This window comes from Erithacus rubecula, assembly GCF_903797595.1.
Source record: "Erithacus rubecula genome assembly, chromosome: 9".
NCBI lineage: Eukaryota > Metazoa > Chordata > Aves > Passeriformes > Muscicapidae > Erithacus > Erithacus rubecula.
Window position 1 is genome coordinate 11183429 of NC_136660.1, and position 26678 is coordinate 11210106.

Here is a 26678-nt window from a genome sequence, read left to right on the forward strand (position 1 = left end):
AGAGCCTACGAAGAGCTTTTCAGTGCGCTGAACTCGGGCGCAGTCACAGAAACGAGTGGGATCCCGCTCTGAGCCCCCGACACGGCCGGGCCAGCCGGGCCCTGGCACCGAGTGCCACGTTCCCTTCAGCCTCGGGCACGGGGACTCCACAGCAATGCAGCCCAGACCAGTGTCTAACCACCCCTTCTGTGAAGAAATTCCTCCTAATTTCCAATCTAAACCTCCCCCCGTGCAGTTTAACGCTATGCCCTCTCCTCCTGTCGCTAGTACAGCTTAGGTGGGGGCATTTGCAGGTCGCAAGCCGCGCACCCACAGGGACAGGACGAGGCACGCAGAGGGCAAGGTGGCCCAGGTGAGAAGTGAGGCATTGCTTATCTCGGTCTGTGCCCACGCCTGAAGGTCATTCCCCGAGGTGCAGACCCTGCTCAATGGAGCCAAGAGCCCTCTTGTCTGAAAGGGCTGATTTGCCTTGTGGCATGAGCCGGCCAGGGGCAGGGCGCTAAGGAGGTGTCCGGGCTGTGAGCTGCTCCCTCCGCCTCCCAGGCAGCTGCTGCCAGCTGCACTCGCAGGGGCCGCGGCTGTCACACCGGGCCTGCTGCTGGAGGAGGTGGCTGTGAAAAAAGGAATGTGGTTTGCATAATGAGGAGCTCGGGACACCCTGCCGTGGAGTAGGCCTGGGCTGGCTGTAAGTGACATTGGTGAATTTGGATGCTCACTATCTCTTTGACAAGCTATGTAGAAAAAAATATTTTTCAATATTTAGCATGCGAAATCCTCCCTTATTCTATATACGGGAGCATATTACAGGCAGTAGAAGAGTAGTTCAGCTACTGAACACGTTTGGTTTCTGCCCCAGCTCTTAGCATCACCTATGACACATATGACAGCAGAGATGCTGTTGGCAGGCAAGTCCAGGGGAGGCTACAATACCATCACTGTGGAAGTAGCTCTTGTGTGTCAAATAAACATTCTCATTAAGGTGTTATGAGGAAGAGTATATACATAAATAAATAAGTCTTAATGCATTTTTCCAAAAAATTACTGTACGAGTCATATATACAATCATAAATACAATCATCTCTTTGTCCTTCACTCTCAAATACAACTTGTGTTCAAAGTGCCTTGCAGCTATTGTGTGAAGCCATCTAGTTCTTCTTTAATACATTAGCTTGTTCCAATTCTTTAGGTCAAGGCAGAAAAGTTACACCACAGCTAAAGATTACTGACAAAAATCAGGGCTATGATTCTGGGCTTCTTGTGTACACACCTCCACAGACAGTTTGTTCAGGGATATCAATTTTATTGATAAAATAATGGTCTGCGATTAAGTTTTATTCTCATTGTTTCTCTTGTTCTATAAACAAAATAATTGAGTTAATAACAAATGCATACATTAAAATATCCCAGAGCCCCATTTTAAACACACACAAAAAAAAAACAATCTGCATGTAGAGTTTTCAGCGTCCTAGGCCCAATACTTTTAGCACACATCCATGGCAGTTCTCCAGTGGTACACTGGAACCTTTCCATGATTACTGTGGTGTTCTGCACAACCACAGATCTTGAGAATTCTAAAAATAGGCTCAACATGCACATGCAAAGATGAAACACATCCTTCTCTCCTCTGAGTGCAATTCTACAACTTCATGAAGGTAAAAAAACTTTAATTTGGCAGATAGACAATCACAATTTAAAAAAGACGATTTGCAAAAAAAATACACAAAAGAAAATCACGAAAATATTGCCTTTTAAAAGGCTGTAGTCATTTTTAAATGAAAACACTATATATTAAGTACCCAGGAAAAGACCATTAGTGTTCTTTATCAGGAACACATCTAAAATGCAAACACACCCAGTGAGATGTCCCCTGCCACCACCAAGACTGCTTTTCTCATGCTTGTACCCCTCGTGTTAATGCTTTCTCAACTAAAAGTTATAAATAAGTCTGTTATCTAAAACTCCATAAGTTAAAATAAGTGAACTATGACCAGAATAGAAACAAAACTCAGTGCAATAAGGCCACAAAAGCAACACCATAGTGCCAAGCCTCCCATCAGAATTAAACCAGCACAGTCCAAGCACAGAGAACTTTTCAGTACTGACATACTTGTGAAGATCAGTCTGTGCATGCAGGTTAATGCTAGCTGCCCACAACCAAACGTGCAGGAGTACTGCAAGCAGCTGCTGGAAGATCACCTGGAGTGGGCAGGCAGCTCAGATTCAGCAGGTAACCCTTGCTAACATGCCTTATCTTTCTTTCCCTTCCAAACAGTGCACAAAATCCAGAGCAAGCACTCTGCACTTAGACCTGCAAAACCTCTAGCCACTTCAGACAATACTGCCAATTCAGAAAAAAAAATCACATTTATTTTCTATCAGACAAGTGGACCCACTGCCAGTTTTATGTCTGAACCAAAGGACAGACTGAATTCTGACCACCAAAAGCAGAAAGGTAACTTTTTGTCTGACCTTGCTCTGCATTTTGCTCATTCTCAAACAGCAAATCAAACCCTGTTCCCAAAATTTCATTTCTCATACCCAGCCAATGAGGGTCATAGTCATTTACTGTCTCCAGCAGCTGGTGCCCGTACAAATGGGGAGAGGTTAGCGTCCCTTGATACCCCCCTTCATGCTTTGGAAATACCAACGGAGGACTAGCATTGCTCTCTACAAGCAGAGGTGAACTGTGCCTCATCTGCTCGGGCTCAAGCTTAGGTTCCCCCCCACCATAACTGAAAGTGGAGCCAATCCCAAAGGGAGAAGTGCTTGACTTAGCATACAAACAGTTCTCAACACCCAGGCCCTGGTTAGCACTGAAATAGTTTAAGACAGGCTTCCTGTACATATTCTCTTTAGCTTCTGGGTACTGGTGATCTGTGCAAGGCTGGAAAATATCAGCATCTGAGTAGAAGCTTTCAGGGAAGGATTTTTTCAGGTGCGGGTACTCCTGTGCCTGTTGCCCAGGGAGCGAGAACGGAGGGGCGCTCCCCACGCTTCCCGCAGCAAGCGGGACCCCTCTTCCCGAACAGTCCAAACCGAAGTCAGCCGTGGTCTGACCCAGCGCTCCGAAAGCGTTATCCAGGCTCCTGAAATGCATGTCGAGCCTTGAGTACAGCTGCCCCGAGTAGGACGGCGGCTGAGCACAGAAGCTCTGGCTCCCTCCCGGCAGGCCCGGAGGGCAGAGGCGGCCCCGCTCTGTCCCCGGGCCCTGCTGCGCCCGGGGCCGCTCCTGCCCAGCGCACCGGGACGGCTTCGGCTTGCCCGGCCTGGCGTAGGCAGCGGCTTCGCTCTTCTTGTGGTTCAGCTGCCGGGCTCTCCTGTTCTGGAACCACACCTGCGGGACCGGCAGAGATTGAGCACCCGTGCCGCCGGGGAAGCCGCTCGGCCACTCGCCCGTCCTCCCTCCCGGCCCGCCCCTCTCACCTGGATCCGGGACTCGGGGATGTCGGTGAGACCGGAGAGCTGCTCCCGCAGGGCGATGCCGGGGTACGGCTCCTTCTCGAAGGCGCGGACCAGCAGCTCCAGCTGCGCCTTGCTGAAGGTGGTTCGCTTGCGGCGGCCGCCCTCCCGGCTCGAGCTGGGGCCGGCGGGGCGCGCCCGGAGCTCGCCTGCGGGGAGAGAACGGGGAGCGGCGGTCAGCGGGGCCGGGCAGCGGGGCCGGGCAGCGGGGCCGGGCAGCGGGGCCGGGCAGCGTTCTCCTGCCCCAACATCGCCACCAACATCGCCCCAAAGCCGCCACCAACACCGCCACCAACACCGCCACCAACACCGCCACCAACGCCGCCCCAACACCGCCACCAACGCCGCCCCAACGCCGCCCCAACACCGCCACCAACACCGCCACCACCAAAACCCCCGCGGCCAGCCCTCCCGGCTCACCGGCGGGTGCGGGGCTGGCCGGGGCCAGGCTGGCGGAGGGGAGGCTGGCCGGGGCCAGGCTGGCGGAGGGGAGGCTGGAGAGCTCCATGCTGGCCGAGCTGTGCCCCGGTGGGACGGCCCTGGCAGCTCCGTGCCTTAAGAGCCCTCCGCCCCGGCCCTTAGCGACCCCCACCCACCCGGGCCGGCCCCGCCGGGGCTCCGAGGGTGACTCACAGCTGTCTCCCACACCTCCATTGTCATCCCATCACCAAAATACACATGATGAGGGCTCGCCCCATCCAAGGAGCCAAAGTGTCTCCCAGAGAAGTCCCCGCTGCTGCCACCAACCCGTTCACCTTTCTTTAATTCAAATGGAGAGCGAATAATTTAATGAAGAAATCTTCCACCTTTGGTTCAGGCCTCTGAGGGAGCTCCCCTTCTCTCTGCACTGCAGGCCTGAAGCTCTGCTGGAAACCCGGTGCTCCTCCAATGCCTCCACAGCACCTTTCTCCTAAAGACAAACCATCCCTGCTCTTACTGCACCCAGGTGACAAGTCCTTGTCTTCCCTATTTGGTTACCCTGCTCCTATTCCCATCCATGGGACATTTCTCAGCAGCTTTACTGCAGCTAATAAAATGTTGGTGGCTTTACCAGACATTGCATCAACACCCACTGTTCACAGTGAAGGACAAAGCCTCCCCCAGCACACTGAGGTCAGCCAGGTCAGATGGAGCAGTTTCCCTCCAGAGTGCATGCTGAAGAGCTCAGCAAAAGGTCTTCCTTTCTTGGGGCAGCTTTTTTTCCTCCAGACAGCTCTGCTCGTCCAAGTCAGGTACAAAACAAGCAAGGTCTGTGCTATCAGCCCAAGGTGAAATCATGAACAACATATTAATTCAAAAGAGTGGCCAGAAATATCATTTTAGAGAGCCAAGAGTGACATAAGGGACTTACAGGGAGCAACAGTTGCAACACTGAAAAGGATTAGATGTTAGAGGAGAAGCAAATCAATTAGTCAGTGTAATAATTTGTCAAATGAGACCATTAATGGCTATCACTGAAGGTGTTCAAGAACAGCAGCATCATTACATCATGTGTTTTTCATCTCAACATGTCCCCATTCATTTTTCAAATTTGGGACCCACTCCAGCTTGCTGTGAAGCTGAAGGGTACAGGGACAGTGTGTGAGCTGGGACACACTGTTTGCATTCTGTAGAGACCAGTGCACTCATCATCCATCCTGCCACTTCTGGGCTGAACTGCAGTTGAACTGCACTGAATTACACACACTACCATAGTGCTTCACAGCAAAAAAATCATGTCCTTCCACACAGTGATGGCAGTCAGCTCCTGTGAGTCTAGTACTCTGGAGACTGGATTTCTTTAGCAGCTCGATCCATAAGGCAAGGTACATGCCCTCAGAAACCACTACACCTAAATAATATTTTCAAGCAGCAATGCATATGAAGACCTAGAGAATTTCAGAGGTATGACAGCAGCGAGTAGCTCAAAACATCTGGAAACAACAGCTTGAAGCAATTTCTTGGTACTTCTCCCCTTTATTCTGCCTTAGCATTGTTAGAAGCCTGAACTGTCACAGCACAAAACCATCCCACGTGATTTCTTTTCTCCTCTTCAGCTTCAGGAGAGTTGGGAGTTTTTCATGTCCATGTAAACAGTAAAATTTATATTTAAGCAAGAATTGTCATATGGGAGAAAGGAAAAAATATGTCAAGTGGAAAATGGTTCAGCAGTTCTAGGTAGTCAAGGGATGTTTCTAATAGTTCAGGTTTATTTAACCTCTGTTATTCAGATACATATGAAGGTAGGGGTTGATAAAGGCTCAGATACAGTAGGCAGACTTACAAAACTTGGGAGTATAGTTTTATTGGCAGTGTTCACTACAGCAAATCCAGCTTCAGCCGTTGATTCTTGTTCTAAGCATGCAGGGTTCACCTCTAGCTGCCTTGAAATTCCATCTCCAGTGTACTCTTGGCTAGCAAAGCTCATGCAGCTGTTCCTTCAAAAAAACCTGATTTTTTTTTTTTTTTTTTTTTTTTTTTTTTTTTTTTTTTTTTTTTTTTTTTTCCCCAGTTTACTTTTTGGCAAGCTTTGTTCAATCATCAGCATGGGATAGGGATGCAGGGTAAGAGAGAATCAGGGAGCCTCAATTTGAGCAGTACAATAAAGTATGGAATTGCATATGATCTTTCCATCTCTCTGCAATTCCAAGACAAGTGTCCATGGGGTACATGCTACAGTGGATGAAGGATATCAAGGATGTTTGCAGGGTACAAAGATAAATTACTCATTCAGTCTGGAGAGAGGCAATGCTTAAATTTTTCTTTCTGATTTCCAGTTTTCATGGCAGAAACCATCATCTCATGGGACTAACTACAACACGCTGCCCCTATAGGCAGCCTGCAATGTTGAGCTCAAAAAAACAGGGAAACCACATCCTCCAACACACATACACACCTTATAGACAGAGGCAGTGCAGAAGAGATAAGAAGGAGCCAGCAGAGGCTTGCACAGACTTGCACTGCTTGCTAACATTGACTGTCCATCACTACTAGCTCGGCTGGAAATAGAACACGCTTTTGTTAACATCCCCTAGAATAGAGAGAGCAGTTCACACTTCCCGGAGTTATTGTTTGAGGCACTGTGCCAGGCAGCCTCTTTACACCCTTCATTTTCAGAGATTTTCTTTGCAATGCTAATTGATCGAGATTGCGAGTTTTGTTTTTAAGTCAGATTCCAGGAAAGAAGATGACAATCGTTGCCTCCCCCTCCTTTTCCTCCTTTTCTGCTGAGGCATATGGATTTGGCCTAACATAAGAGATAATTTCTGCCGCAGCTGCAGTTTGACCATACACTAATCCATCAAGAAAACTGACCACCCCTTGCTGTCCATGTGTCCCTTGGCATCCTCATGCTGGTGCATGCCAGTGATAATCAAAACAACAGTCTGTGAGCTCCTGCATCTCCTCTCTGAATTCTATCAGGAAAATAGTATTCTGACCCCTACTTTTGGTTCATTTCACAAAAACAGAAATGGGAAGAGTGTGGGAAAAGAAGCAGGAATACCCAAAGCAGCATCGTTTTGGTTCATAGATTGTCTTCAGCCTTCCACAAAAATCCACTGAATTGTGCCAGAGGTTTGAGTTCAAATGTGGAAACCCACTCTGCCAGGGTTCCTTTATGCCAGTTGTGATACTAGTGTATCTACAGAGGAATCCAAATCACAGGTGGGATATGCTGAGAACAGAACAGAAATGAAGGATACATAAGTAAAGTGCATTTAGGAGCGACAACATAATTATTAGTCAAGGATGAGCCACAGTGCTCTTGTGAATGGCTCTAGAAAAAAAAGGTTTTTGCCTCTATCCTGTGCAGGGCACTGGAAGAAGCTCTGTCTCCAGACCAATCTTCATGGCAGGAGTTGCAAAGGTGGCCCCAAAGTCATGAATGGTATGCTGAATCACCCACTGCACAAGGGTTCTGTCACCAGGCGCCTGCCTGGGGAGTCTTAGGACAAACACCCTTCAGAAATCCCTACATCAAACATTTTCTAGGGCAGTACAATGCTATTGATGTTTGAGCAGAACTTTCATCCTGAAGGAGGCAAGATCAATTTCACTAGTTGGTCTTCAGACATTAACACCTCATAAAAAGGATGCTTATGCCCTGCTTATCTGGAATGCTTCTCTAATTATCTCTTGGTACACCTTTTGCAGCCCATTACTTACCAGTCAACACTGCTTTAATTATGGGTTTGGCAGTAACAGGCAGCCCTTACACCATTGAAATAAAAATTGCCAGAAAGCAACTCTGGAGAATTGCAAAGAGATTTCATGTTCAAATGGAAAATGGTGGAATTCAGCAAGACCACATGGATTGTCATTCACAAGGATTTCATACCATGAGCAGCACTCTCATGGCCAGGGGCACCCAGGAATCCTCCAGAGAACATGAGCAGACAAGTGATGTTTCCTCAGGGAAAGGAGCACTTCCATCAGCCCCACTTGCTTTGAAAAGTAGTTGTGCCCAGACTTGTCCACTTCCATGGTGTCAGCAGGAGAAGTAGGATGGAGGCACATTTTGTACCTTGAGCAAAAAAAAAAAGGTGAAATTTATGACAATCCTTGCTTTTCAAGAATATTCATTCCCCAGTCCAGAACTAGATCTTGAGAGAGCTGTCACCTGCACTGAACTTTCCCTTACAATAAAAGCTTACACCTTTGTTATGCCAAAGCATTGCTCCTGCCTTTTCTCCTACCAGAAATAAACGTTGATTTTAATGCTTGAAGGTAGAGACAAAAATACTGCTGAAAACACCATGAACTTTGGAGATACAACAGTCTTGCTCTTAGTTGACACTGAAATCTACAGATTTCAAGGTGAAAACTGGCATTAGACCAGTTTCAGATAACCTGGAGTAATCTCACACTTCAGTATTTCTTATATTTAACTCTTTAAATAATCTATGGAACTGATTGTAATGCTCTGAAATCCAGGGTAATGATAAAAAAGGTCCTACCTATAAGACTGAATGTCTGTCTCACCTGATATTTAACTGTTCACTGATGAAAAAAAACGGATACCAGTCATTGGAAGGTAGGAATCTATAACCAGCCCAGTAAATGATGTACTGGTACTTTTACTTGGAAATTATGATTAAATCCTAAATCATTTTTAGCCCAGGGTTTCTATTCAGTGAATTTATTCAGTCTTTCTCTGAATGTATGTAAAATTTTAGCTTCCAGAGCATCCTCTCACTAGAACATGTTACATGAAGCAACACTCAGTTTTCTGTGTTCTGAACATGTAACCTGCTAAAATCACTCGGTGCTTGCTGCTGCCCACCCAAGAGTGTGGAGTGATTCCAGTAGTTCACACTGACCATTTTTTATCCACTTTATTCATACTAGCTGGCCCATGGTTATGTCCCCTATGGCAACTGCTCCATGAAGTAATTCATATTGTCTTTTCCAGAGCTTTTCCTGGTTATGCTGTATCCTTTGTGAAAAAAAAAAAAAAAAAAATAGAATGGCTCTCAGAATTTAAGATGTAGAAGAATCATGGTGAATTTAACTATAATGAAGGTAATATGCAGGGTTTTTTTCCAGTGTTTTCCTAACAGCTAATATTCACTTTGTCTTTTTGACCCCCACTGAGCTTGCATTCTCATACAATTATCTATCAAACTCCAAGATCTCATTTCTGTGTTGTGATGATAATCTTCTGTGAAACCTGCTAACAGTTCCTTGCTTGTACTGTCACTATCCTGCCTACTGGTGAGTTTTTGAGTCCTGTGGCAATCTTGAAAGAAATTGTCATCCCTGTCAAAGAGAAGGCTGCCTTAAAATTTAAAGGAAGTAAGACCCCAGATAAAACTGGAGTCAAAATATTTGTAAAAATGTGGTCTTTTATGAAGTGGTAGCCCAGCAGTATCCCACACAGCTCATTTTTTTCTGGGCAGAAAAAAAAAAAAGTCTTAAAAGATGGATGTAGAATAGCTGGGAAAGTCATGATCAGTGCCTCCAGTCCCATGCAATACAACGTCTCCTGCTCTGGTGAAGCAAAAATCTGTGTTCTGTGGGACAGATCTGCCTCCCACAGCCACACAGAACAGTGACCTGCAGTTTGGATAGTCTGAGACTGAGATTGTAAAGGGTTAGGATGACCACAGGGAAGGACAAATCAGCAGAGCAGAGTCCACACCAGTGCAGGAATGGGCTGGAGTAGGATTTCCCTGTTTAATAAGCCTAATGAATAGATTATCAGTATTCTTGACACCTTTGAACACAACATAGAAAAGCCACACAACCATGCAATAGCAAACCTGTGGTCACTAAAATCCTCCCTCAGGAAACATAAAAAAATGTGGATAAAATATCCTCCAGAAATCCAGCCTGGGCCTCCAGAGGGTTACTGAGCACAGTTCCATCTGGTGAGCCCTCACTCACTGCAGCACCACTGAGATAAATATGATTTCCTTTAAATGTAGAGGTAGTTCATGCCCAGTACAGTCAGGCTCACAGGCTACATTACTTTATGGTAATTCTATTCCCTGTACTCTGTGCCATCTCCTTCCCTGTCTCCTTTCCTTGGTGAGAAAGTGTCTGTCATCATCCTCACTCATGCTGCTTGTGTAATTGCAGATATATCCAGTGACTGATCAGCTGCAGAAACACCAGTGGACTCCTAGACCTGAGAGGATCAGACTTCTGCACTGCAGACCTTTTAGGAAAAGGATTATCCTCTTCTTATGCTGACAGGATACAAGCACACCCACATGGTACTATAGAAATACAACAGATCTCAACATCATAGTCTGCTGAACTTGATTATGGTAACCAGTCACCTAAAGATGATTGAATTTGGCCTTAAGGCTTGTCTGCTGGGACTGGAGACAAGTTGTCTGGAGTCTTCTCCTCCCTGTTTAAAGAACTATTGCTCTAACCTCCCTTGTCAATCCTATTCCTCCTCATCTCCCAAATAACACCCCACCCATGTGGCTGTAGTGAAAAATGCTTCCCATCTATCTCACCCATCTGCTAGTCAGTAACCCCATTTCTTTGCTAGATCTGTACTGGCTTTTTTTTACTGCACTTAGTTTTTCCATCACAATATTCCTATTGCAGACACATAGGAAAAATACTCAGGACTAGAAAACTGTATCAATTTACATGTGTTGCTCATTAAGTGAGAAGCACAAAAAAGATCCATTAGTTGGTACCAATGTACCTTCAAGAGCAGTAAACTCAATGGAAGCCTTTACTTTTTCTCAACACTGCACTCTGTGTTTACTGCCATACCACTTGGCAACTTAAGGCAGTGTCTTTCCAAATAGGAAGCAGTAATAAAGAGTTAGGAATTCCTTCAGAGAGAAAGAAGAAATAGTGTCAGATATCAAACACTTTATATTAAAATACACATGCACTGTCATGCAGTGGCTAAAGGACAGAACAAGGCATCAAAATGCTGAGAATCTGCTGGAGATTTACTCCTTCATCCTGTTGCAACCACTGTATGTGCAGTTGGACAATAGTGTGCAGAGTCATGGCCCTGGATCTGTATGAAATATGCTTTTGAATAGTTTACACTACTCAGTTCTTTACAATATGACCAACATGTATAAGGCTGTCTGGTCACAATTTATCCTTGAAAAGTACATTCAGTTTTATTAGATATGACATAAAATCTTTTTTTGCTCCCTTACATTCAAAAAAATCTTGTCAAATACTTGTAGTTCATATCCAGTTTCTAAAATTCCACCAAATCCATGTAGTATAAATCCAACATTTATAAACTGAGATTTTGAATGGATGTTACTTGTTAATATTTCATTTTCTAAAGCTACCTCATGTAATAAAGAAAGACATCAGAGATGTCCACAAAATATTTTTAGTAGGACTCAAGTCACTGACTTCCAGCAGAAAAACAAACAGAACTGTAAACTGTGCAACTGTGGTCAAAACTGAAGCTCACTGTGCAACCTGGATTTCAAACTGCTGAGCCTTGGCTGTCTCTTTGCAAAGGCTTATTAAGGCAGTGTTGGTTGAAGCACATCATGATAATTCCTTTTCCTTTTTAATAAGAGAAAAAACCCCACAGTGATATTGTTAGGATAAGCATATGGAACTCTGACATAAATTCACCTCTAAAATGCACAAATTGCATTTGTACTAGAATCAATGAGAATTCCAAATCTTTATAATTTAAAGGTGTTACGTAGTTCTTAATCTTTACAAAAAATAAAGTATTCGGCTGGGACCTTTATAGCTGACAACCTCCAAGACTTGAATTATGCTCATAATTGTGTTTAAAATGTGATAGAAGTAGTTTTATCAAACACCCAAGGAATCCAATGACAAACAAGAAGGATATAGCAGACATATGCAAAGGTTTAGTTACTTCTAGTAGCAAAGGCTGTTCACCACAGCAATGAACAGAATTACTATAGCACATTGTTCCTTGTTATGCACATCTCATTACACTCAACATTTCCTGTAAGGATGGAAATCTGCTGGAAATCTTGTCCATTAACCTCAAAAATGTAATGCTTGTCAAACTGCAGCACAAAATATTTTAAAAAGACTGGTCTTTTCCTCAGCTTCTCTAGTCTTGGAACTAAAAGATTGGAGTGATATTATTCTGAGTTCCCATTAAAAATTCAAAGTGGCAGGGGAATAGTCAGGTTAACTAGCTACTTTAGGAACCAGACATTACTTGCAATGGTTTCATCATAGCATTGTGCCATTTAGCTCTGATTTTAAAAAAGTCCTGTTGATAATATTTTCCTTCAATAACTTTCCCTGAACACGTCCCATCTCTTTTTTACTAGCTTTAAATCCATTTTAAAATTGGTTCCAGTTTATTTCCAAGTAACTTCCTAGGAAAAGTCCTATCCCTAAATTCTTACTTACACAGAAAGATGCTGTTTAAACAAGTCACATCACCGACTCTAACATGATGACTCATGCCATAAAATTTGTTCTGAATTTGGCTAATCCTCCCTCCCCCTCCTCCCTTTTTTTTTTTTTTTTTTTTTTTTTTTTTTTTTTTCAGGAATTTTAAAAGACAGAGAAGAGCTAACGTGTCTCTATCTATTCTCCGGCATCCACCGAGAACACCAAACAAAAGAAGCCGACTACCTGGCAAATACCCTTTGTACTTCCCGATGGAAGTGAGATAGTCAATATCTCTAAGTTAGAGATAGCAAATGTTTCTAAACTGAAGAGGGAACAATTTTCTCCACTAGTAGGTGCAACAGGAACTTTAGTATTTGAAAATTGAAGAGAGTTATCTATTGCTGTAAATGGCACGTGAAATGTGTCTCAGTGATTAAGCAGAAAGAATGCATAGGTCCATCTGCTTCTTTCAGTAGAATTAACCCATCTCAGTGTACACATTAACCCATCTCACTTTGGAGACCCCTGGATACAGCTTCATTGAAAAAAGAAAATTTCAAAATGAATGTAGCTGTATTTTAAACCTCAAAGTTTGGTAAACTTAACTTACCTCAAAGATGGTAAGTCCCATCCCCAAGGTACTGTGGTTACTTTACCTTTTGATTTCATGAACATCTCTTTCAGATTTAGATTATTTTAAAATACTTTAGTGTTTAATACCATTCTAGTTTAAATCTTAACCAAGTAATACAAATGCAAGGAAAAAAAAGTTTGTGTGCAATTATGAGGGAATATGCTTTTTCATTTTTTTTTTTTTTTTTTTTTTTTTTTTTTTTTAGATTAGTCTTTCCCTCTTTTCTATGGCCTCAACTACTATGAAAACAGACTCAGTTCAGCAATCTGTGCAGCCTGCAGCAGGGTGAAGCTAGGTTAGCTCATCTTCTCCAGGGCTTACAGAGCCCTGTCATGGGGCTGGCAGTGGTGTTGATTGCTTCCTACCAATATCTGCATGTTCTGCAGCACAGGAAAGGCCTGAGAAAGGACAGGGAGCTGTGGCAATCCTGTGCCAACTGACATGTGTGTTCCAAACTACAACTCTAAGTCTGGCTTTGGTAAGCATGGCCAGAGCTGCCTGCTGTCTGCACTCAGCCTTGGTGGTGGTCTGGCATGCTGCTGAGAGCTGCCAATTCATAACAGCACACCATTCACTCACATTTTGGCACTGATTAGGATAAAAGGAAAGGAATTCAAAGCAGAAATCTCAGAAGTAATGGTGAAATAGTTTTACTTCCTCTAAACTCGGCAAAGTGAATATGTTTTAAATAATTCACATAACAATGTTTGGGATTTTTTTTTTTCCAGTTTAGATGATACTTGTCAATAAATGCAAATCACTGACAACACTTCCAATGCTGAAGGCACAAAGATGACCCAATCTATCAAAAATATGAGAGCAAAATTGCAAACTTTTGCAAAATACGATAGAGCAAGCTTTTCAGCTACTCTGGCAAATGACTGCCTCAAAATTAGTTATCAGGTGTATCTAACAACACCTTAGAAACACAAGAAAGATTAATCAATGAAAGCTGTGGACCTGTTTTATGACATCTTCAAAGTAAGACAAAATGCCCCTTGAAAAGTATCCTGTAAGTAAGTGCAAGTCACTGACCTCTATTCAGAGAAACAAGATAATATTTAATAGGGTGTGCTGACCAGGCTGGATGATGCTACAGGTCTTCTGGCTTAAAATATTAAAACTGGAACTACATTCAGTTTCTTAAATACTCTAAAGACTCCTATCTTTTTCAAGTGTAATAGCCTACTTTAAAAAGTCAGGTAAAATACGCTGTCCTGGATTAGAAATGGAATCTCTGAATGTCCAGCCCCCAGAAAAGATCTGAGCAGGGAGTTGTCTTAACGAACTGTTGCACATTCAGGTCCAAGGCTGTTGAGACGCCCAGGGCTGGTAGAGCTGCCCACGACAGTCAAGAGGGCTGGCTGCGAGTGAGGGCTGCTGCCACACATGAAGCTGGAAGAATACCACTTAATTAAAAGATATATCTATTATTTTTGGCAACAGAGAAAGAAAACTCCCAGTCCTCTGCCCACGATGTCACAGTGCGTGTGGTTGTCATTGGGGTGTGGTGGTACGAGTGACACAGCACCGTCTCTGACCCCACCTGGCCACCAAGGCCAGCGTAACAAGGCATACAGGCAGCAGCGCCTGGTGCTGCCAGCCCCATGCACAGCCTTTGCTTTGCATCCACTGCCCTCTGCAGCCACTGCCGGGCAGCAGCCCGGCCATCCCTTCATCCCGGCCATCCCTTATCCCTGAGCTGCCTTCTGACTGCATTCCTTAACACGAGCCTTGCTGTGATGTTCCTGGTGCGGGGCAATGCGGACTCTCCTTGTGCAGGGCTGTCCCAGGCTCTCCTACCGCAAAGCTCCATCTCAGGATCTCAGCACCACCTTTGGGCACGGCATTACAGGCAGAAACAATTATGCAGAATGTTCTGAAGAGGAAGACATTAACTAATGGGCTACAAAAAGCCAAACCAAAGCAAAGTAAACCAAGCAAACTCGAGGGAAAAAAACCACAAAAAGTTTAATTTTAGGAATTTCTCCCAGATACTAAGATGTAAGTGGGGGTGACACTTCTCTCCTGCATCAGCAAAGCAACACAGGGAAATTTATTAATCAGAACTAATTCCACATAGCTAGCCTTAATGGAATTTGTAGATGGGATTACCAAGAACAATTTTACCACAGCAGGAATTTTTTTACCAAACTCTCCTGTAATCTCCAAAGAACACCCCAGAAAAAGAAGGAAAAAAAGAAAGGGGGGGTGGTGGAGAGAAGAGCACAGGCACGTCATTAACACATAATTAACAGAGCAATGTGTTTAGCCTTCAGACAAGGAGAAAGAAGAGCACAGTGCACATTTTGCAGTGTCTGTACTGTCAGTCACGCCAAGCAAACAGGCAGCAAAGCTCAAAGGAGAACATAGACGCGCCCAACATTTGTACCCCTGAGCATCTGTCCCAAGGCCCTGGTGACTCGTTACCGAGACCACATTCCTTCCCCAAAGGGCACGGGAGCGCTGGATTTAGATTTTATTTTGGGATGGCTAGTTTTCAGAAGGGAAGGCACTCTGTGCTGCTCGGATAAGGACTGTTCCGTGGCAGGAAGGTCAGCAGCTGCTTGTTTCACCCAGCAGCGAGCGGCACTGCGGCCCGTGCCCCGGGTGTGCGGCGGCAGGGACAGCCGTGTCCCGGGACAGCCCCGCGCTCCGGGCACCGGGACACGCCGGGAGCCGCCGGGACTCGCGGGGAGCCGCCTCCCGCTCGGCGCCACCGGAGGGCGCTGCTGCACCGGCACCGGCACCGGCACCGGCACCGGCACGGGCTGCGGCCGCGGCGGGAGCTGCCGCGGAGCCGGGGCTGCGCCTCGGCCACAGCGGCTGACACTGCCCCGTTCCCTGCATCTTATCCGCCCCTGAGCAGACCGCTGCAGGAAAGCAACAAGGGATCACACTGAAAAGCTCACTCCAGCTTCTGTGCTGCTGCACGCTGCGTTCGGTACAGAATCGCAGAATCGATTAGGTTGGAAAAGATCTCTGAGACCATCGAGTCCAACCTATGGCTGACTGAACACCACCTTGATCATGGCACTGAGTGCCACGTTCAGTCTTTCCCTAAACACCTCCAGGGGCGGTGACACCACCCCCTCCCTGGGCAGCCCGTTTCGATGTCTAATCACCCCAAACTTCCCCTAGTGTGGTTGTGGACTATATCCTCTTGTCCTGCCATTGGTTGCCTGGGAGAAGAGATCAATTCCCAGCTGGTTGCAACCTCCTGTCAGGTCAGTGTGGAGACTGATAAAGACTTCCCCTGAATCTCCTGTCTCCAGGCTAAACAACCCCAGCTCCCTCAGCTGCTCCTCACAGGGCTTGTGTTAGTCCAGACCCCTCCCCAGCCTTGCTGCCCTCCCCCGGACACATCCCAGCAGCTCAACATCCTTCCTAAACCGAGGGAACCCGAACTGGACACAGCACTCGAGGTGTGCCAAGCACAGGGGGACGATTCCTGCCTGGTCCTGCTGGCCACACTATTGCTGATGCAGGCCAGGATGCCACTGGCCAGTGGTCAAGCGGGCACACTTCAGGCTCATGTTCAGCCAGTATCGACCAGCACCCCGCCTCAGCCCGGCCCCGCCCCTCAGCCCGGCCCCGCCCCTCAGCCCGGCCCCGCCCCTCAGCCCGGCCCCGCCCCCTCAGCCCGGCCCCACCCCCTCAGCCCCGGCCCCGCCCCCCCCGAGCCCGGCCCCGCCCCCCCGAGCCCGGCCTTAGCGGCGGCGCCGCGCGCCCTCACAGCGCGGCCCGGCGGGATGGCGGCGGCAACAGAGCGGGGCCGCGATGGCAGCTGCCACTTCCAGCGCTCCCGGCTCATCTGGATGGTCGCCATCATCTTCGGCATGGTCGTCCTCGGCGTAAGGAGCGGCGCGGGGAGGGAGGGAGGGAAGGAAGGACGGACGGAGATCCTTCAGAAGCTATCGTGGAACAGGTTTCCGCGGAAACGCCGCTCCCTAAAACAAACTGTGAGAGAAAGGCGACTAAAGGTTCTGCGGTGGGCAGGCAGGGAGGAGGCTGGACAGGGGCATGATGGAAGGCCAGAGTGAGGGAGAAACCACCTGTCTGCGAAGGGAAGCGAGGCCGAGGCGCTGGAGCGCGTCCCGGGCCCGCCAGAGCATCCCGAACTGCGGGGCAGGTCCCTGGGAAGGGCACAGCATTCCCAGAAATGCGGGGCAGGAGAGGGGGAAGGGGCCGCAGCATTCCCAGAACTGCGGGGCAGGGGAGGGGGCCGCAGCATTCCCAGAACTGCGGGGCAGGGGAGGGGGCCGCAGCATTCCCAGTAATGCGGGGCAGGGGAAGGGGAAGGAGCTGCAGCATTCCAGAACCGCAGCATTCCCAGAACTGCTGAGCATCAGCACGGCTCGCTCGGGACAGCTGTGGGACATGCCAGTCCGTAAGGAGCATTTACAGGTGAGGGCTTTAGGCACAGGCTGTACAAACTGGTGGTGCTGGAAAACACACAAGTTAAGTCACCACATTGTCTTAACTTCCAAAAACAGGCTTTAGCTAAGTTAGGTTGGATTATTGGAGCAGGGATATTAATGACTCTTTTGATATATCTGATGAGTTTATGAAAGTCATCCCTGGACTTTCGCATGTTGTGTTTTTCCTGCTGTGTGCACAGATTTTCTGAATGTAAGAACCACCACTGTAAAAATGATAGTCAAGGACATCAAGCCACTCACAAAGCAGTTTTGGGACTGTTTCAAGAAACAGAAAGAGCTTTAAGCAGATTCCCTGTTTAAACCCATCACCACAGCTTTGGCATAACTAAGTTTACATCCAGTGAGAATGTGCAGCGTTGATATCAGAAGCAAGATAAGGCAGTGTGAACTTTGCCCTGGCCTAGCGCTCACCTTCTGTCCCCAGTGGACTCTGAAGTGCACAGCTCATCACTCACTGCCCAATTCTCCTCCCTGGCTTGTGAGGACCAGGGTGCACAGTGCTAAACACTGCAGACACTGTGACAGGAAAAAAGCTCTGCGTCTCTGGTCTTGGGATTTGTGCTCAGCTATCTTCTGTGCCCCATTAAAAAGAAAGAAAAATCTGATATTTTCCTTTTTTAGGGGACAAAAGAAGGACAGCTCTCCTAGTTTTAGATAGTTATTCTTGCTAAACAGTGTGTTCATTGTTTGGCTTCTTCAGGTCACTTGCCTCAGATTAACTTCTTCAGGACAAAGACAATGTAGGTTTTGCAGCTTCCATGTCTAATCAGTAATGAGCTTATAACTCAAATGCCACGTAGTGTGCAGATGCACTCTTAGTACCCAGACAGCAACCTTAAACATAATTATCCCTTTGGCATCTGGTATGTCAAGGAATAGAAATTTCCTAGTTGGAATCTTGCAAGGGCTTCTGGAAGAATATGGTCCTTGGACAAGGTTAATGGAATGAAAGAACTTAAGTACAATGAATGAATGAGCCCTAAACTCATGGGGCTCAAAAATAAAGTGATTTTGAAGGTTAAATTGATAATACTTCTACCTTGAAGTAAGATAACTAATTTTTTTTGTTGTTTTTGTTTTAGTGGGTAACGCTTTGGCCTTCAACTATACCTTATAGTTACCTGGGAATATTTGGTACCTTCCTTAATTATTTAGTGGAACACCACCACAAGTGGGTATGCTACATGTAAGTTGTATTTTACTGTGTAATTATTTTGCCTCTTTCTGACTCTTGGACTTAGTCTGTGTTAACAAGCTTTCCTGTAACCCAGTTGTTAATTAGATTTAAAGAGCTCTCCTTTCAAGCTCATTATAATTAAGGGTGTGGGGTAATAAGTATGTAGAGGACTAGACAGGCTAAGACCAGTTTGATAGTTTAAAAATTCAGCTTTGAATTTGGCATTACTGATGGTTTAACAAGAAAGGGTAAAATGTTAAGATATTACTTTTGGTGACAGTTATTAGTCCAAAGTTACACTTGTGCCATCTACAGGAAGTCTTTCTTTTTTTCTAGTTGTTCCTTGTGCAGTTCAGTCCTTTCTTTAGGAATCTTTTTTATCCAGCTTCAATTAAAGGACAGTTTCTATCCTGGTACTCACTTATCTTGATCTACATGAGAAATAACCTGCTGAACAAACTGCATAGTGCTAAGTTTTGCTGGGTTACAAAATTTAATTTTTGCTACCTTAATTAACAAAAGAGCTGGAAAATACTTCCTTGAGATTGCTGACTTCCTGTAAAAACAGAAATCAGTAGGACTTTCTTGTTTATTTTGCCATGCATCATGTAGAACCTCCATCTTTTCTCAGAGCATTTTTTGCTTTAGCAAGGTATTAAATTGATCCTAACTGAATATCCTCTCTATTTTTTTTCCTACAAAAACTTCTATGTAAAAGTTTGTAGGCCAAGAGTGGCTTATGAAGTCACATTATAAATCTTGAATCTATACACACAGGTTTTTTTGTAGAATTAAATCTTTAAAAACTTAAGTAGCTCCTTAGGACCACTAAAAATATGTGTGTAAGTAAAAGGATAGATTTTGCATGCTTAACTAAGATTAACTTGTACTGCTTTCACTAAGCATTTGGCTTTTTGGCTTAATCTTAAGTGCTGAAAGTTTTGGAAGCCTAGTGGATGCTTCAGATAGGAAGATCAAGGCTTATTGCACAAGCTGCAGTTGCTCTGATTTTCTCAGGCGCTTCAGTTTCTTTTAAGTATACACTTGTGGGGGTTTTTCAAGATGAAAAACACCCCTTCCTTTCTAGGTTAAAGTAAGTTGTTGCTTCAATGCTTCCAGATCTATATTCTCTCAGTAGTGTTGGGTACAACAGTCTTTTCCCTAGTTTTCAAGACAATAAACCATGTTTTCTTTCCATCAGGTTCTGGGTATCCTGGTTGATCCACATAGTGGAAGCTCTCTACGGTATCAAGTTATGCCAGTAAGTTGTTCCTTCCTCTCACTCCAACATAGGTTTTCTGCAAAGGATTTCTGAATCCAGTAACATAAGCTACAGACTGACTGTGGTGGCTCTCGGCAGCAGTGAATTCAGAGGGTGCTGCTAAAATTCTTGCTGCAGTGATAGTTTGCTGTCCTCCACAGTTGGTGCTGCCAATTCTCCCAGTGGTTACTGTTGTGAAGGGCAGCAAAACCCAGGGCTGGCAACTTGCAGAACTGGCAGCAGCAATGTTTGCCTGAGCTTGTCTGGCAGCCTCTGAGCTCCCTGTTCACTGGGTAACACTGCTGCTCAGGAGGCAGAGGGAGCCACAGATAGTGTAGAAATAGTCTGATAACTTCAGGTGTTACCATTTTATCAGATGTTACCTCATCAGGATTGCAATACTGCTAATACACACTTAAACAATTGGGTCTGTATTGTGGGAATACAGTTGGACACTTTCATCTGATGACTCTCAGATGTCCTTGCATCTGCAGGTAAGTGGGATAAAATACTTGAACTGATGGGACTGTACAAGCAAGGCCATCTGAGTCTTAAGATAGGATAACAATTTACCTGGAAAGGAGCACTGTCCAATCACATCATCCATCTGCTCATTTGCCTCGTGGTTGCAGTAACTCAGAAGAATGTAGAAACTCCTTGGGTTCTCATGCTCTGCAGAGTAGGTGGCCAGTCTGTTTGCCATGATACAAATGATGGGTTTCCACTTATTTGGGTCACTTACTGCTGTCTGGCCCAGGCTTCTCAGATGACAGCTCTTGGAAGCAACAGGATTTTGTTTCACAGAATGCTGCATGAGGAGGTTATTTTTTAAGAGACAGTAAAATATATATATATAATAACTTTTGCCTTTAGAATGAGAGTTACTAAAATTTTTGTGGTTATCAGACTCTCATTTTAAGTTATGTAGCCTTAAATTAAAACTTTAAGTCTGAGTGTGCAAATAAGTGGGCATCTGGGCCCAAGGTGGCTTTTTTAAGTATGAGGAAACTTGACTACCAGTGAACATACCAAGTGAATTATTGTAATTAATTTTACTAATGAAGTTCTACAGAGTAGTGTTAAAACCCACCAAAAAAAAAAAAAAAAAAGGCAGAGGTGGCCTGCTCTTCATCATCTGTTTAGATTACCTAACAGCTGTACTTCTGTGAGCACCAAACACCATTTATTTTTACTTATGTAAAAGTTATGCCTAATTGGCAACATCACAAGGGAAAAGCTTTGAGGGCTCAGGCACAGATTTGTTAATCAGCAGTAGTATTTTCATTGGCTTTTGGCCTGCATATTGTTTATTCATTAAGCTTGCTTTGTACCACAGGTAAATTTCTTAAGCCCTTGTTTCTCTAATTTGAAAACATGGCAGGTGGGATTATAAACAAAAAAACACAGCTATGCCTGATGGCATTGTTTACTGGAAATGTGAAATCCCTTGGGTTTGCTGTTGTGTTTATACTTGTTCCTTTAAGTAGGAGTTCTTCTCAAGAGCAATGTTACATTAAAACTAGCTAACATAGGAAGGTCTCTTCTTCCTAAATCAAGTGCCTTCAGCCCTGTTATCTGTTTTTGTCTAGCCACAAATTCAGCTACCAGGTTTCTCCATCCCTCATCACACAGTCATTGTCAGGTGTCTGCCCTGCCAGCATGAAATCTCCCTTGACTAACACAGTCAATAAGAAATTATATTCAGACTTGTGTATTTTAACATCAGTATTACTCTAGTCCAGTATCTTGGTTCTTTGCACACAAACTTCTGGGATAAGTAATTTCAAATAGGGCAGATGGAGATTGAAATTTATATATTGTTGAGGAAATGGTATGCATAGATTGTCTGAAAGAACTTTTGTTCAATAAATGGCTTAAAAAAGCCACAAGAGCTGGTATGTTTAGTTAGCACATGAGATGAAAAGTAATGTGCTGAGCTGAAATGTTCTTATCCAGTCTGCATCTCAAAGATGGATAGAGATAGAAAATCTTACTTTATAAGTACCAGTACAGCCAATTTGTTGACACATTTTGTGTTTTTGTTAATGTTACAGAGCTAAAGGAATCACTGACCCAGCTGTTCAGTTCCAATGGTTTGTTCAGACCCTTTTATTTGGATATGCTTCCTTTGGTCTCCTGGTGTCTTACAAGCCTGCAGCCAAGAAGCAATACTAGAAGACAATGAAAGAAGTCACTTCTCACATACTTCATCTCATCTTTCTGTAAAGACCCCCACATACATGTCTAGGTGCTGTAATTAGCTAAATTACATTCCTGCTGCATGATGCAGTGCCCTTCTACCCAAGCAACTCTCCTCTTACTAAGTAACACGGTTAAAATTCACAGGGCCCTGTGGATAGTTCAGTAGAAAATCAGCCCTTCAGTCTTGGCACTGTCAAATTTGAATCCTGTTTATTATGCAAGAATCCCAAAGTTGGTTGTCTGCAGATTTTGACATGTATACTGTGTCAGTGACAGCTGGTAGCAGTGGCTGATAAATTACCTTTCCATGAGGAGAATGGTTCTTCTCCAACAGGAAGAGTTACTGAGAGCCAGAAGGCAGCTTGCACCTGTTTTGTAATAGGATTTAAATTTTTACCTATCTTTTCTCTATGGGACTGATGTTGTTGTTAAAGCCTGCTCTTTGTTCTTCGTTTTGTCTGCTTATTTTGTTCCACAAAGGACACACCACTGTTCTGCTGCAGGCACATTGAAAAGACCAGGTCTCAGCTCAGGCTGAAATGCAGTGAGCTTGGATACATAAAGCACTTTAACTTGGTTTAATACAAGTGCCTTAAAATTCCTGCAGCATGACCTCATCTTTTTCATGAAGATTTTACATTATGAGTTATTATAGTATAAAGTAGTTTTGAGGGCAGCTTTTTTGAGAAGTAATTTATTATCCAAAGGAAAAAAAAAATCGTTTAACTATCTAGCTGAGAATTTGATATTTGGGAGTGAAATTAGATGTAGTGAATAAGCATATACCACTGTTTCCCAGGTCTTTTGAAACCTAAGGTTGAGACACCACCTTAAGCACCTCTCAAGTATTTCCTGTATGTGTAGTGAGTCTTCCATCAGACTGTCTTTTACTTTTGAATATTTGAACAAAAACTTAGCCTGTGTAGTTTTAGCATTTTTAAAATAAGTAACTATTTAAAGTACTAACTCTGGTGTGGGGAGAGGTTTTACCATTCCACTTGCCATGATCCTGTTCTGGAAGAAAGGGTAAGAAAAGGTTGTTCTTTCTGTAACCTCTAAGAGCTCCACAAGGCTGTAACAAGTGGCTTTGTGCCTTGTGCAGTACCTACAGGCTGCAACACTTTGGTGTGGGAAGCCTTACTCAAGAACAGGTACATAAGGTTTTTGCTTTCAGTGGGTACTAAAAGCATGGAGAGCTGAAGGAGTTGATGTGGTGATTTGTTTGTGGTTTGGGTTTGGTTGCTGTTTAATGGCAAACTGTTAACTGAAACATTTTATGGAGAAGCAAAAACTCATTTAGTGGCTAGAAATCCAATCAAGAGCCTGAGCTATGTTTTACTGTGTAACCTTTTGTCTTAGTCTGTGACCCTGGAATAAAGATTTTTTAAAAGTGAAGAAATTGTTTTTAATGCATCCTAGAAATAAAATGCCCACACAAAATGAATAAACCCTTTCTTGCCTCCAGTATCAGTGTTGACACTTGGAACATGCAGGATCAGCTTTCCTAAGTTCCATCACTGATACTGTGCTGCCTTCCCCTCCCATGGGGGCTCCAAGCACTGGCCAGGCTCACCCTCAGCCCTTCCACTGGGCTCTGGAGAGCTACAGGTAAATCACTGCTCTGAGAAGGCAACTCCCCCTTTTAGGCAGGCAATGGCAAAGGTTCCTCAGTGCTGTCCAAGGAAGCTGCTATAGAAAGCTAGAGTAGAAAGAAATATGTCCTGCCTTAGTTTAAAAAACTAAGTTTTTAAATGACCAAGTTAAAACAACTTTTAGCCAGGCATGGGCATCACCACTTTTTGAAGCCTCTCTGGGATTTTTGTTTAGCATGACAGATTTCAGCAGATTTCTCCCTGGAGGTTGCTGGGTACTGCTTCTCAAAGATTTTAGAAATGCAACTCCCAGGTATTCATCTACCTTCACCCACTTTCTCTCCCCAGCCTTTACATCACAGCGGTTCAGTTTTAACACTTGTTTTAAAAAAACACAGAAAACCCACAAAAATTAAAACCCAACCAAAAGCCAACCAATGTTTGTTGTCAGCCTCTGTCCCAGAGTTGTAAACAGCACAGATCCCTGTTTGCTGAAGTTTTGGAGGCTTCACAACTGCAGACCTGAGAAGGATGGGATAACCAATGCTGACTGGCCTTGAGGAAAAGAAGAAACACAGCATGACAATACTGAAAATAATACTGAGATGTTTATAGTGCCCTTAACATCAGAGTAAGGTAACCATACCCTTAATATGCTACAAAATTATTTTTAAAAGCCAGCAAGAGCACGAATCCAGGTTGGCACCTCAGTTCACAAAGACGTATTTCTGGCTTTAACAGCTCTCTGGAAACACTGCTGGTTGCACCAGGCATAAGCATTTCTCCAGGCTAGTCCAATAGCAGCAATAAAGGATTACTCTTGATCACTTAGAGCAACTCTTTCCACTGCAATCAAAATGCCCTTTCCACAACAGAAGGGCAGAGCAACAGAAGTGCACCCTGTGTTCCCAAAGGCTGGGCTGGGTGTCAAAGCATCCCCATCAACACCCAACCCGCCCTGCTTGCCAAAGGAAAATGCTTGGAAGTTAAGTAATTCACTGCAACAAAAGATTTCAAAATATCACTTCCCATTGAAAGGAAACCCCAATAAAACATACAGAAGAGCTTTTACTTTTTTTTTTACTTACCACTAAATAAGATGAATCACCAAGAAAGCTAAGATGGCTTTAATAAAGGTTTTTCAAGATTGATATTCCTGCCAACTAGGCTGGTGACAGCACTGAAAAATAAATGCTGTTTAGACATCCATTTCAAATTGGAAAGAAAAAAAAAATCCAATCCTTGCTTTGAAAGCTAAGTGCAAGACTGGGTATGCATTATATTAACAAAGATGACAAGAAAATTTAAAGCAACTATGCCTGTTTTTTCTAGACAAAAGCCACCACCATTGCATTGGTGATCAAAAGAAATTATTTCATACAAGTCACAATCATGTCACTTGAAACAGTGCTTTTATGCTGTGATTGCTTGGAAGCTTTGTTGTGGATGGAAACAAAGAAACCACTCAGATCCATTTTCACCCTTAAATCATAATATATGGAAATGAGTGTAATTTACTCCTCAAAGGCAAGTTATCCAAATCAACATGCTTGGCAAATCACTGCTCAAATCAAGCTCTGTTGGGGACAACTGGATGTGTGGATCAGGACATGCAGCAGCAGCTCAGAGACACTGCTGAGCCTCAACAGAAGCAGTGAGAGGTCTCCCACCCATTTTCAAGAACTACTTCTAAAGCCTTCAGGGCTGTAGCACATTTTTGTGAGAGAGTGATGAAAAACTTTTCTCAGAATCTCAGTATGTTGTCTTGCTTTGCCTCTTTTTCTTGCTGACCTAGATTTTTCTAAACACAACAGGAGTCCACTGAGCCCGACTTTGGAAATACCCAAGTGCTGGTTAATTAAGGATATTTAATTTGCACTGGGTCTGGGCAGCTGGTTCCCTGCAGAGCAATAGAACCCTGGTGAAGCTGAGGGAATGGTCACTGCCATGGAGTCTGCAGTGAATTTCACCACTATAGGCAAGACCCTTGAGGTCCCACAGTCTGATGTTTGTGGGCATTCTGGTACAGTCTCTGTATGCAAGAGCTACATGAACAGCTCAAGAAATTACCATACCTTGTTGAAAGCAAAAGGAACAAAATCCCTCCTTTTACTCCTGCTGTCAGAGGAGCAGTAATAATATGGCACAATCCACATACTGTAGTAGACCTTACATGGCCCCTGCAACTCCAAACATACCTGCAGCACATGCATGAGGGGAAGGAGGGGACAGGAGGAGAGGTGTAAGAAATATTACTGTATGATTTATCAGCGTTCTTTGAGACCATTTTCACAAAGCAATACCAGTCAGGTACCCCTTGTGGGAATGCACAGGGTGACCAGTTTACTAAATATAGCAATTACACTATTTAAAATGTCCTTCTAAAGACACTCTAGGCCTCTTAGCAAATGGAAAACTACATCCTTCTCCAAAATTTCAAGAGTGAAGATAGGGATTTTTGTAGTTGCAATCTGGCCTGCACCCCCTCATACCAGGCAAGTAAATCAGAAGTAAATCAGAGTACCTGCTCTGATTAGGGGCTTTCAGACATCAACAGCACAGGAGAAGCCCCTCATATCCTTTGGGTGGATGCACTCAGATGTACTGATCTGGTTGTGTCCTTAAGGACTCTTTGTTTCTTCAGACTGACAGGCTGTATGGCTTAACTGTATGGGATGTTGATTGACATACTTCAAAACATATTAGAATATGTTCTATTAGAATATTTTCCCAATCCTGCCACCGGTTTTTGCTGCAGATTAAAAAAAAAAAAAAAATTAAAAAGTGCTTTTGAACAACAGGAAATTCATCAGGTCAGGAGAGGACAACTGAAGGATTCCTCCTCCTTTGAGATGTAGCAAAAGTTTGGGAGCACATGAAAGCAAGATTTGCAATAGAAGAAAACTCTACAAACTTCAACACCCTATACATGGCAGACTGCTCACAGTTAAACAAACCACAGAGAAAGTGACAGGACAACCAAGGCCATCCAACAAATGACTGGCAGGAATTACAGCCCAGCCCCAGAGTGTTGCAGTTTACTTTTCCATTCAGTAAACCAGTGCCTGTGTTTGGGTCCAGCAAAAGTTTAGCAATT

The 26678-nt window shown here is 44.3% G+C and overlaps 2 protein-coding genes across 2 annotated transcripts; one reads left to right on the forward strand and one right to left on the reverse strand.

Annotated features, from left to right (window-relative positions):
• Positions 1-1392: 1392 nt before the first annotated feature.
• LOC306805038 (uncharacterized protein) lies at positions 1393-3967 on the reverse strand (the record flags this gene model as incomplete). The annotated part of the gene is made up of 3 exons (XM_079312334.1): positions 1393-3334; positions 3424-3698; positions 3799-3967. 3 exons carry the CDS (start codon positions 3965-3967, stop codon positions 2402-2404), a joined length of 1377 nt encoding a protein of 458 aa, XP_079168460.1. The 3' UTR covers positions 1393-2401.
• A 12623-nt stretch (positions 3968-16590) lies between these two features.
• Positions 16591-23388, forward strand: TMEM254 (transmembrane protein 254). The gene is made up of 4 exons (XM_079313173.1): positions 16591-16761; positions 18432-18535; positions 19728-19787; positions 21842-23388. The coding sequence occupies exons 1-4, from the start codon at positions 16660-16662 to the stop codon at positions 21960-21962; spliced, it is 387 nt and encodes a 128-aa protein (XP_079169299.1). The 5' UTR covers positions 16591-16659; the 3' UTR covers positions 21963-23388.
• Positions 23389-26678: the final 3290 nt, after the last annotated feature.

Coding starts and splice junctions, on each gene's coding strand:
- TMEM254 (XM_079313173.1), top strand. CDS start 16,660: ATGGCGGCGGCAACAGAGCGGGGCCGCGATGGCAGCTGCCACTTCCAG. Junction 16,762..18,431: donor TCGGCATGGTCGTCCTCGGC/GTAAGGAGCGGC, acceptor TTTTTGTTTTAG/TGGGTAACGCTTTGGCCTTC. Junction 19,788..21,841: donor TACGGTATCAAGTTATGCCA/GTAAGTTGTTCC, acceptor TTAATGTTACAG/AGCTAAAGGAATCACTGACC.